The sequence below is a fragment of the Lissotriton vulgaris genome, chromosome 6 (genome assembly GCF_964263255.1).
Source record: "Lissotriton vulgaris chromosome 6, aLisVul1.2, whole genome shotgun sequence".
NCBI classification, from domain to species: domain Eukaryota; kingdom Metazoa; phylum Chordata; class Amphibia; order Caudata; family Salamandridae; genus Lissotriton; species Lissotriton vulgaris.
Window position 1 is genome coordinate 1,850,519,706 of NC_141694.1, and position 12,711 is coordinate 1,850,532,416.

General features: G+C 46.5%; 1 protein-coding gene across 1 annotated transcript in view; it reads right to left on the bottom strand.

The window, feature by feature from the left end:
• ZNF513 (zinc finger protein 513) overlaps positions 1 to 12,711 on the bottom strand; it is a 108,922-nt gene that overhangs the window by 42,718 nt on the left and 53,493 nt on the right. Inside the window, exon 3 of the mRNA XM_086928166.1 lies at positions 2,645 to 3,376. Coding sequence (XP_086784292.1) covers positions 2,645 to 3,376 — 732 coding nt within the window. The remainder of the gene's footprint in view (positions 1 to 2,644; positions 3,377 to 12,711) is intronic.

Here is a 12,711-nt window from a genome sequence, read left to right on the forward strand (position 1 = left end):
TGGACGGCGCAAAATACACATCAATGTATTGATCCCAAACAAAAGAGTCTCAAATTTTTCCTGATAGCACAAACACAACAGGGGAAAAAGCGCAAGTTTCGAGGATAGAGTCTTCAAGGGGGCCACAAATCGCTCAGTTAGCAGTCCCATTGTCGAAGATGGCGGTGGAAACAAAGAAGCAGTCCCCAAATGTGTGAACAATGTATCACAGGCGGAATCGGTAGGCCGTCGTCCGCAGGCGCCAGTCAAGTCGTCCCGGGTCTCACCACCGCTAGAATCATTTGGTAACACTGTTGCAACCCCAGGCACCAGCAGGGTAGTGTACAATTGTAGCTGGGAATAGTCTCTCCGAGTCAGCTCCGAGTCGAGGGCTATGCCATCGAGTTTCTCACACAGCCTGTGGGAGTCATGAAACAGCACCGATCTGAAGTCGCTGAGGGCAGACAGGATATCCACATGGAGCAGGATAGGCTGCGGTCCCCCTATGCCCGGGACACAAGCAGGTGCAGTCCAGTCAGTCCCCGGCCCAGCCAAGCCGCCGCAGGCACGAAGTGAGGGTGGGCGATCTTCTGCACTCCGAGAGTCGGCGGGTACAGCCATATCGCCCACAAGCCGATCTCGTAGTCTTGGGGGGGTCAGACAAGAATCCCCAGTTGCCTCGTCTCCCATTACAGCCAGCTGTAGTCTCAAGTCGCCAGTGAAGAGACCCCCCTGGCCAGAACAGGGCGGCAGGGCGGGCGGGCGAACCACAGTGTCCGAGCAAGTCCCGTAGCGTAGTCTAATCAGCCCTTACCCAGCTCGTAGCAGAGGAGCCGGCCATGTAGTGTGGTTCACTCACCGAGCACGAGGTAGTCGCGGTGTGCAATACTCAACAGCAATCAGTGCGCCGCGGTCCGTGATCAGGAAAGGGGCAGCTCCTCACGGGCTGCGGGCATCTTGCGGGCAGGCCGGTCGTCTTTGCTCCGTCGAGGTCCGGCATCCGGTGGCGATGTACGCTGGGGACAGGGCGTCGGGACGGGTACAGGCTATCTCCGCCTTCCGGACGAGCTGAGACTCCGGAGGGACATGGGCGATGTCAGCGCGCTGTTTCCAACCGAACAGGCGTTGAATTGAGCAGGATATAGAGCAGGATAGTACTGCGAGGCTAAAGGACCAGCGGAGCCGGGAGCTCACGCGTCTGCTCCGGTCGCCATCTTGGCTCCTCCCCCGATATAATCTGATTTACTAAGGTGAAATGGTTTTGAATGTTAACGAATACTTGTTTGAATTTTAGAGAGAGTAAAATGTTGACATGTTTGCTGCAAGACGATTTAAATGAATGAAGGTGTTCCTAAAATTATGGTGCAGGACACCCTTGTAACTTCCTTTTTAGGTGGAGCCCAGAACAGCACGCATGCGCTGCTCTCTGAGAAGTTTCTTGTGAGCACTCAAAACTTCTCTGTGTGTGTCTGACTCCTCCCACACATTGGATTGGTCAAAGGCGGGTGCATGTCCCACCTCCTTTCCAATGTGTCACTCCCACGCGTTTGCTGTCGGTAGCGAGCAGCGGCGTGCAGAGTGGCAGCTGCATTCCTGGTGGGTCAGGTCACAAGCAACGTGCCGTGCTTTTTAAAAAATGTTGACTTATGCCGTCCCTTGTAAGTGCGATCCTTCAACGTGGATTACATTGGCGGCAATGTGACTTTCGCTGTCCCGCGCCACACACACCACTCACAGCGATGGCGGGCGCTTCTCATGTTTATTTTCTGCGCCCCATGAGCGCTTTCACTTTTAATTGTCACAATAGCAGCAATTTGACTCTCACCCTCCCATGTCAGTGCAACAGCAGCGGTGGGCGCCACACACACACCACTTGCGGCAATCTCATGGTTTTTTTTCTGCGCACTTTCACTTTTATTTCTTTTTCGCAATGCCTGCAATTCGACTTTCGCTATACGCCACCACACACACCACTCGCTGCACTCTGTGCCATCATGAAAATGCTCAATATAATGCTCAAGAAACCGTTGCCATGGCCTGGCAACATCACAACGCCCCATGAACACGCGTCAGTAGTCGGGAGAGGCCGAACAGCCGGTGTCCAGGGCAGACACGCACCTCACATCAGCCGCGCAGTGGCAGTCAAGAACCAAGAGATCTTGGGGGCTCCCCACCACGGTCACGTTCTGGGTCCGCATGAAAATATCAGGGGGCCCCCTGTGGCCATCCGGGCTGAATATGGTTATAGCTGACGTACATCTTAGCAAGGGAATCAAAGTACTCCAGGATTTAAGTGTCTCACACCTTGTTACCACTTACTGCATTTTTCTAAACTCCTTTAAATATTTTGTAAATTTAGAGCATCTCGGGGCACTTTTAAACTAATTTATTCTGGACCTATACAACTCAACTAAACAAATATGTACATAAATATTCACTGATGCTAGTTGCCATGAATGTTAGGATGGAAAGCAAACTAAGTGAAACAAACCCTATGCAGTGCTGAATACTGGGATTTGATAACAAAAGTCTGGGACGAAATAGGGTCTGAAGCCTCTCTAAAAATATGAGCACTCATTTTCTTGAGACATAAAGAACATGACAGAGTCAAAGCCATCAATCATCTGATAAAGGTGTTTTGAACACAGAACCACAAGACCATTACCTTCTGTGTCGTCTCTGCAGGAATCTACCTCTTCTTCCTCGTCTTTTATCTTGTCAGTGACCTTCTGGCCCCTCTTGTGACGTGGCCTCAGCTCTCGCTTCTTCCGATGACCAAGCATGTGGCGCTTCAGGTTGCGGCTCTGGTTGCAGCGATACTCACATATGTCACATTTGTATGGTTTTTCCTGGGTGTGTATGCGCATGTGCCTCTTCAGGTTGCCCAGGCTACTGCATGAAAAGATGCAGCATTCACAGCGGAAGGGTTTTTCGCCTGTGTGGGTACGGGTGTGGCGCTTTAAGTTAACCAGTTGGGCTGAGGCATAACTGCACTGCATGCACTTAAAGGGCTTCTCACCGTTGTGTGTCTTCATATGGCGTTTCAAATGACTGGAGTAATGAGTGACGAAAGAGCATAATCTGCATGAATATACCATCCGCTCGGCCTTTAGGCAGCCACTACCCTCATCATCCTCACTCTCACGTTCCAGGGGCCCCTCTGTCAGGCAACTGAGACAGTGTTGACTGAAAGCAAAGTCTAGGCAGCGTGAGGAGCTGTCCATCACCAGGCCACACTGTCGGCAGTGGAAGGGGTTTGGGAGAGAACCGGCAATGGGTGAGTCCTTCACATCTCCTGAGTCACCCACATCACTCTCCACACTCAGCTGCTGGTAGCTGGAATATTCATCATCACTTAAAGAGTATGTAGGGATCTCAATTTTGGTGACAATGGAATCTGTGTCAAGAGAGAAATATGGCACAGTTAAAAGAAAGGGCAAGGTTCACACCAGTGCAATAACAGTACAATTGGTAGTGATGAGAATGTAATCTATAGCAATTTGATGAGAATAGAAAGCAACATAAATTTAACAGCAACCAGTAATGTATCCGTGGCTTTTGCTCTGATGCTATAAGCATGAAACCATATACCATCTTTGGTCTATGACCGTTTTCCAAGTCTGAGAGAAAATTAAAAAGGACGTGTAAAAATCTCCATGTTTCGTCCAAATGCCAAAATGGATACAGCTACACATCTAAATTCAAATGTGCGTTGTGATCCTCAAAACGGTCTTCAGCAAGAACAACCAGTTCTCCTGCCTGCTCTGCCCTTCCCTAATCACCCAGGCCCTCTGTGCACCCAGTTGTTCAGCTTGTTCCCTCCCTAATATTGGACAAGGGCTGTGGAAAACCTTAGGGTTTGGAAGGATGCAGGAAATTGTGTCACATAATGACTGTGCAATAGTGGTACATTGATTGGACATGCAGTTGGTCCTTGAGGATATTGAATGGCACATGATGACCTGGTTGAAAGGCTCTTGATAACCGAACTACATTCCATGCTCCTAGAGAACTTGTTCGTCCTTTAAAGGCTAGGCAGTGCAAGAATGTCAAGGTATGGTTTAGTCATGAACAAAAAGTTCAGGCACATCAGCAACAGGTCACTAGATTAGACTATTAAGGTAGTAGGAAAAGTGTTCTCTATGCTAGTGTAAAATGGTGAAACGCTAGAGAGATGTATAAGTATTAAGTAAACCTTTTACAAATCTTCTAATTACAGCCAAGTAAACTCCCTTAGCATATAGGGCAAGCACAAGCTGGTACCAATGTATCAGCTTTAGCCAGAGAAACAAACAGGCTCTGACCGACACATCTCCCACAACTTACCTGGAGATACTGTGTGTTGGACACCTATCTGATCTTGTGAAACACAGTCAGGAATACATTTTATTTTTGTACGGGTGTCTGTACACCTTTCCCCTGAAAGAAGCGAGCGAGCGAGCGAACGAATGAACGCACACACACACACGAAATTCACACTATAAAACTTTAAAAAGGCTTTATTAATATATTTAGGCCCGATGTTAGTGTAGAACGTATGAAAAAGTTTCATTGCAAATGAGCATTATAGCGAGACACCTGAAAGCAATACATGTAAATATCAAGAAAACTAGCAACATGATTGATAACCATCTTGGATCCAAGGAGTCAGTTTATCAATCCTTTTCACCTCAGTCCCAGTTATTGCCTACATTAGCACTAAATCTTGTCAAAAATAGGTGCTTCTAAAATGGCACACATGTATTCCTGCTCATCATATTTGTATTTTACCAGCCTGTTGCCTGCCCACAGGCAAGGCCAATATTTACCTCTATCACCTATTTTGGGTACAAAAGAACAATAGGCCCTGAGCACCCCACCCACTAAGCCAGTTTCCCTTCATAATACTAGAGCGTGGGGAATAAGGACGCTCTTATGGGCAACACAAGGCATATCATACCCCTGGATTGGTAGCGCAGCCACCCTAGTGAATATGCACATACATTATCTCAATGAGATTAAATACCCTGCCTTAAATTATAAGGATATTTCATAGCACTTAGGAGTTCCATGATCATATAAAGGAACAAAGTTGAAGTTATAACTCCATGGAACTGCAAGATAACTTGCAATATCCTTTTAACGTACAGAGGAGGTACTTTATTCCTTACTAATAAACATTCTACCCACAAACCTCAAATCCTTTGCATTTTACTCTTTCATAGAAACATTGTGCTTGCAGACATGAAGAATATTAGTAGAATCTATAGTGTGAAATTAGACCAAAAAGCAGTTAGTAATTTGTTGCAAAAAGGTATTGCAATCAATTTAATGTAAATCACATTAAAACACTGATGCAGCTCAGAATAGGTATAAACATGCAAATAGGTTCGGTCTTTCCTGCAATGACCTTTAGGAAGAAATAAATTCGACATGGTGCCATAAATATCTCCTTTCTTCTGATCACGGAGAAAACACAAGAAAAACAAGCATTGGCATAGCCAATAGGTCTCACTTTTGGGACCTTATAAGTATTTAGTAATGTTCTTTCGATTTTTACTGCCATTTCTGGTAAAAGATTACACAATGGTGATTTTTTTTCCAAATTTTTAAGGTCCACAAAATATCTTATGCCGCATTATTTAAAACTGCTGTCATTTCTGCTGTCACAATCTGACTTTTTCCTGGCCTGTTTCTATGTAATAAAGCATTAGCATTAGGAAGAAATAATGCACTCCTTTTATGTGGAAGACCCTAATCCAGTGGAGTAAATTGTTCGGAGCTTCTGTAAAGCCTACTTCCTTCAAGTGCCCTACAAAATGAACCTACAGCCCAATTGTTATCAGACTTTCTTGGGGAAAGGACCTTTTCTTTCCTTGAGTCTGATACACATCCAGCAAAGCGGGCATATCAAGAAAAGTTATTATTATTAAAAATTATTACATTATTGTCAAGCAATCTGCAGTTGATTATTGGAATCTTGAACTAAGTTCTTAAAATATATATTTTGAAATATGTTCTGTAAAAATCCTACGCAGTTTTCTAAACCTTTAATACTTCATCAATTTAAAAAAAATGGTTAAAAAAATGTGTCTAATGTCTCACAAATTTCAGTGGCGATGTGGTTCATACTCACAGTTACTGAATTTTTATGAGTTCCAATTAGAAGGGGTCTGAAAAACATGGCTTTTCAACAGATGTCTTTGGAAAACTGTGTTGCACAATGTACTGGATGGGACCCCCTCCCCGCCCCTTTCTGGTACGTTGTGGGCGAGGGGTGTGGCTGATGGACCCCTGACTTATTCTCAAGAAAATACGAGCCAGGTACTTAACCCTCCACTTGTTTGAATCTGATCACTGGCTGCTTGTGCAATAAACCAGTTGCATCTGGTCAAATAGAATTTGAATCAGGGTTATCTTATACATAACATATTTGGCCCAGTCCCCAGCTCCTTCTCTCACAGACATCCTTACAGGGCTATAAAACCAGTGGTCCGTTAAAGGTGACGGGGCAATACAGCGATTACATAATTCAAATACTCTGTATGGCACCATTTTGAATGTTATTAACTTCTACATTTAGGCGGGCGTTGCTCTTCCGTAGAAGCTGCTCTGAAGATTGATATTGTTGAATGCATTTAAGATAAGTGGGTGGGGTTTTTGACCAAAATACGAATGAGAACCAATTATGGTGTTGTTCAATAAGATATATTTTAATGAAATCTCAGGTCATTATTAATGATAAGAAACGCACTTACAATCGCTAACAGGCGAAAGTTCCGCCGTGATATCCAAACGCAATACATATGTAGCTACCAATTAGTTCTTGTCAAGTGACATCTTCAGCCTGCCTTGACTCTTTCGCACTCAAGAAAAGGGATTTTGGGACTTGGTAGTTTTTTTAATGCAAGGACGAGCTCAGAATCCCAACATGCACAAATTTGATGGAGCTCAATCATGCCATGTGGCGACTTAGCAGCTGTTTTATTCCTAGGAGGACTGCACAAATTGTTGTAGCGCAGTTTGGGGGCCTCAGTGCGCCTGTGACGGAAAGGCTGAAAGAAGCTGCATTCTTGTGACCTTGTCCCCTTTTCAGAAATCTGTGAAGCCAGTCTGGGGCAATTTTCTTTTGAAAACGTATACATGTAGAGGAAGCCTTGCACGGGGCAATGGACAAGACTTAGGGGGATGCCCACCTGAGCGTTTCCAGTTTGATGCCCAATGTCTGACACTCATTTGATTGGAGCAGAGTGCTTTGAAATGCGCCAGGCTGTGGCCTTGAGCCCGGCGCCCTTTGATGCGCCGGAGCGGTGCTCTAAGGCCAGTATTAGCATATTTATTTATTTATTTATTTAAGAAGCTTATAAAGCGCGCAGCTACCCCCGTCGGGGGTGTCCCGGCGCTAAGAGAACAAGTTAATCACAGGAGAAGGCTGCCAGGGTCCAACCATCCAACCTGAAGCTACAGAGGCACGCCTGATCAGAGTTGGGTGAACAGCCAGGTTTCACAGCATATCAGTGAGAGGATCGCCCGGGGGCAGATATAGATCAGGCCAGGCCAAGCTGGGCGAGGGGAGATGTAGGGCCGGGGATAATGGAGTGTCAGCCACTGTCTGCGCTGTCCCGGTGGCACCAGCAGCCTTTGACTTGCTAATTCTGCCCAGCGTCTGCCTGCAGCTTCTATTGCCAGACCGCCCGCGGCCCCCCCCATTCCGATCTGCGGGATGGGGGTTATTGATCACAGGAGTATACAGTATGTGTCTTCTGTCCACGTGGAAAGAGCTTTTTGATATTACAACATTACGTTTCTTTCTCTGTCAGCAACCACAGTACGCGGGACTGCGCGTGCAACAATTAACTAACTGCACACATTGGCCTAGAAGGGGCCTGGGAGATTTCTTTACTCGAGCAAATACGGTTGAAAGAGAAAACTATAAAAGACAGTGCATTTAGACTAAGAACAAGCAGAGGCTAAAGAAAAAGGAGACAAAGGGGACATAAAGGTGCACAACGTCTAGGAGACGAGATAAAGCGCTGAAAGACAAGCCCAGCCCCGAAAAGTAAAGCGACATGCAGCGTTTACCTTACGGGAGCGAGCAGCGGCAGGTGCAATAATTGCAAACAGATGGCGCTGCTGCTCGCTCCGGCAAGGTAAACGTCGTACATGCACGAGTGCCCACTGGAAACAGTGCAGAACATGCACAAGTTTCCACAAAAGCGCGGAGTGATTCCAAGAGGTCCCTCCAAAGCAGCGCTTGCACGCTGCATAGGCGAGTCCTAAAGAAAAGCCAGTTCCCCTTATCGTTTAATTGGTAGCTGAAATGATGCTCTGTGACCTGCATTTCACCGTGGCTGCTGGCTCTGGCAGAAGGCATTATGCCATTGCCACTGAACTGTGATAATAACAAATGAGCATCTACATAATGTTGTTATTATACGTGACTAGAGATGGCACAACATGCCTGTAGTAAGGAATTAGTTACTTACCTGTACACTATAGTTCTCCAGTATTATCTTTCATAGATTCACATGCTTGTATCTTCCCAGTCGTCATGGTGGGAGTCTCACGGTAACAGAATGACCAAGCAGTATCATAGAGAAGAAAAACTGCATAGAAAATCCCCATAGGGGCTGTATTATTTGGTAACCAGACCATTTCTTTGTTTGGTCCAAAGGCCAGCCAATCAGCATTGCTGCCCTGCCCTCACACTCCCCAGCAGAAGCTTCCTGCCTCAGATTTCCGTCCCCGAATGAGAGACATGGATAAATACCGAGAACAGGTTCTGCCTGAGAAACAGGGAGGCGGGCGGGCGCATGTGAATCTATGAAAGATAATACTGGAGAACTATAGTGTACAGGTAAGTAACTAATTCCTTCTCCAGTATTACATCTTTCATAGATTCACATGCTTGTATCAGAGTAGTAAGCAGTGCTCACCAAATTTGTAGCGTTTCCAGGACAGAACTAAGAAGGAAGCTCTGTCGTAAAGCAATGATATACAATACACATCAGTATATAAGAAATACGATAAATGCATGTTGACACATAAATCAAAGTACTGCATAGACAATAAATCATGCCATTATGTCATACCTTACTGAAATAGACGTTTCAGAACAGCTTGTCCCACTGCCGTGTCCTCTTTCCACGCAGTGTCTAGACAGTAGTGTCTCGTAAATGAATGCACGCTCTTCCACGTTGCTGCTCTGCATATGTCAGGCAGCGCCACTCCTGCGAATAAGGCCATCGAGGTCGCCATCTTTCTCGTGGAATGTGCATGAACCTTAGAACCTAGCGGCTTTCCCGCTTTTTCGTGACATTTCCGGATAGCTGATGATATCCATCTGGCAATACTCAGTCTTGACAAGGGAAGGCCCTTCCTTTGTCCTTCGAATGCAATGAATAATTGCTTGGACTTGCGGAACGTTTTTGTCCGTTCAATGTAGAACTTTAGGCATCTAGAGATGTCCAGAGAGTGTAAGGCTCTTTCTGCTTCCGATGAGGGATTGCTGAAAAAAGTAGGCAAAATAATAGGCTCATTGAGGTGAAAAGACGTCGTCACTTTGGGAATAAAAGTAGGATTTGTTCTTAATATAACCCTGTCCTGACGGAATTGTAAGAAGGGTTCCTCCACTGAAAAGGCCTGGATTTCGCTAACCCTCCTTGCTGATGTTAGTGCGAGCAGAAGGGCTGTTTTCCATGACAGGAACTGTAAGTCTGTTTTGTGTATAGGCTCGAAAGGCGGCCTCATAAGCTGCGATAGGACTGTATTGAGGTGCCACGGTACTGGTGGGCGCCGGATGGGAGGGAAAACTCTAAAAAGTCCTTTGATAAATTCCTTTATTTTCCGGCAAGACCAGAGAGATGGTTCATTTGGCTTCCGCCTGAAGCGTGATATTGCTGCCAGGTGTACCTTGACCGAGGCATGCAACAGACCTGCCTTAGAAAGTGACAGTAGGTAAGGTAAGACACCTTCTGGTTGTACCTCAAACGGATGCAAGTTTTGACTACTGCACCAGTGGCAGAAACGGGTCCATTTCGCTGCATATGTTTTGTTTGTTGATGTAGCCCTGGCTTGCGAAAGAATATGCCTGCATTCCTGCGGAATGTCTATATTTTGAAATTCCCACTCGTGAGGTTCCATGCTGACAATTTTAGCGATTGCAGATCCGGGTGCAGAATCTGCCCTTCTTTCATGGAGATGAGGTTCTGAAATGTCGGAAGCTGGATCCTCAGCGCCTTGAGACCCTACGGGTATGTAGTGCGCTCTATAAATGTCATTGATTGATTGATTGACTGTTGCCCTTCGACATTTGAAGCAGGTCTGAAAACCACGCTTGTCTTGGCCAGGCTGGTGCTATCAGTATGACATGGCACGGTTCGAATCTCATCTTGCGCAGGATTCGCGGTATCACCGGAAACGGAGGGAAGGCGTAGACAAATCTTCCTGTCCAGTCCATGAGAAATGCATTTCCCTTGGAACCTTGTTGATGGTACCTGGACGCAAATTGGACACACTTTGAGTTGTTCTTTGTTGCGAACAAGTCTAATGTGGGGGTGCCCCACCTTTGAAACAAGTTGCGAACCTGAGTGTCGTGCAGTTCCCACTCGTGCGTCACCTTGGAAGTGCGGCTCAGGGCGTCTGCCCGTGTGTTGAGGACTCCCTGTATATGCTGGACCTGAATTGAGATGCCGTTGGATATCAGCCATTTCCAGATTCTTTGCGCCAATGTCGACAGCTGTTTGGATCTCGTTCCACCCTGTTTTATCAAGTAAAACATAGTCGTGGTGCGGTCCGTCTGGATAAGTACTGACGATTGGCGTATTCTGGGAAGGAATGCTTGAAGCCCCAGAAACACCGCTTTTAGCTCCAACATATTTATGTGAAGCTGAGCTTCCCAATCTGACCAAAGGCCCTGAATTTCTAGCTCCTGAAGATGCGCACCCCATCCTTTCAGCGAAGCGTCCGTTGTCATCACGAAGTGGTGATCTTGAGGAATAAAGCTCAAGCCTTGGTCCAAGTTCTTTTGAACCTTCCACCATGACATGGCCACCTTCATACGGTTCGTGATGGTAATGCGATCCTCGAAGGTTCCTTTGGATTGGACCCACTGCTCGTCCAGTTGTTCCTGCAAAGGCCTCATTCGAAGGCGACAGTTTGGCACCAGTGGGATGCAGGATGATATCATCCCCAACATGGACTTGTACAGTCTCACGGAAGTGGACTTTTTTGTTTGAAGTGCTGCCGTTAGCCCCATGATCTTTCTCCTTCGGCCTTCGGAAGGATAGGCTTTCCCTGCTCTGGTGCATATCCATGCCCCCAAGAACTGGATGCCTTGGGCCGGAGTCAGCGAGGATTTCTCCAAGTTGGTCCTCAGACCCAAGCGTTGGAACAGCCGGATGCAGCTCTGAAGAGATCTTGCTGCGTCCTTGAAAGATGGACCTGTCACCAACCAGTCGTCCAGATATGGGTAAATGTAATGCCCTTGCAGTCTTAAGTGGGCCGCCACCGGGGCCATGCATTTGGTAAACACCCTCGGGCCGATTTGAGTCCGAATGGCAGGACCTTGAACTGAAAGTGGCGACTCTCCACAACAAATCTCAAATACTTCCTGTGCTTCCGGTGAATGGGAATAGGGAAGTAAGCGTCCATGAGATCCAAGGACGCCATGTAGTCTTTTTCCTTTATCATTAGCAGAATCTCCTGCAACGATAGCATTCTGAAGGGTATCTTCTTTATGTATTGATTGAGATCCCTCAAATCCAATACCTGTCTCCATTTCAGGGTTTGTTTCTTTTTGATGAGGAAGAAATGCGAATAGAAGCCTCTCCCTCTGAGATGTTGCGGCACTTCTTCTATGGCTCCCTTTTGTAGAAGCGAGTGTACTTCTTTCTGCATTTCCTGGCGATGTTGGTTGAGCCTGAGTACTGGGGGATGATCCTGCGGTATTTCCACAAATTCCAGAGTATGGCCCCTGCTTATGACATCTAGAACCCATTTGTCTGATGTTATGGACATCCAGTTGGTGAAATATTGAGACAGATAGTGGTCGTTTTCCGGGATCTGTTGTGTGGGGAGCGCCGGCCTGAAATCATTGACGTCTATTAGACTGTTGATTTTTCCCCCTGGCGTTTGGTTTACCTCTGGACTGTTGCTGGTAAGAGGAGTTGGAGGACCTGAACTGGTTGTTGGTATTATACTGTCGATATCCCTGTGGATTATACGGTTGATATCGATTGGACTGAAAAGAGGGTCTTTGATTAAATTGACCTCTTGCACCCCTCTTTCGAAAGGACTGAAACCTTCCCTGTTGAAGAGATCCCAGCGCTCTAGCTGTATCCGTGTCCGACTTTATGCCTTGCAACGCCTCATCGATATGCTTCCCAAATAAATTTTCACCGTCAAAAGGCATATCGACAATTTTCGCCTGCACCTCTGGGCGAAAAGAAGTCGCCTTGAGCCAGCCCTGCCTGCGAAGCGAAACCGCTCCAGCCATCTGCCTGAAGGCCATAGACGAGACATCCATGGCGATGTCGATAGATTCGGCAGCAGATTTAGCTCCTTCTTTAAGGATGGCTGCCGCTTCCTCCTTTCTATCTTCCGGAAGTGCAGAAAGTATGGGTGCAAGATCGGACCACATTTGTCTGTTGTAACGGCCAATCAGTGCCATTGCATTTGCCGCTTTAATGGTAGAGGCTGCCATGACCGCAAACCTCTTACCTGCACAATCCATTCTCCTTCCTTCCTTGTCTG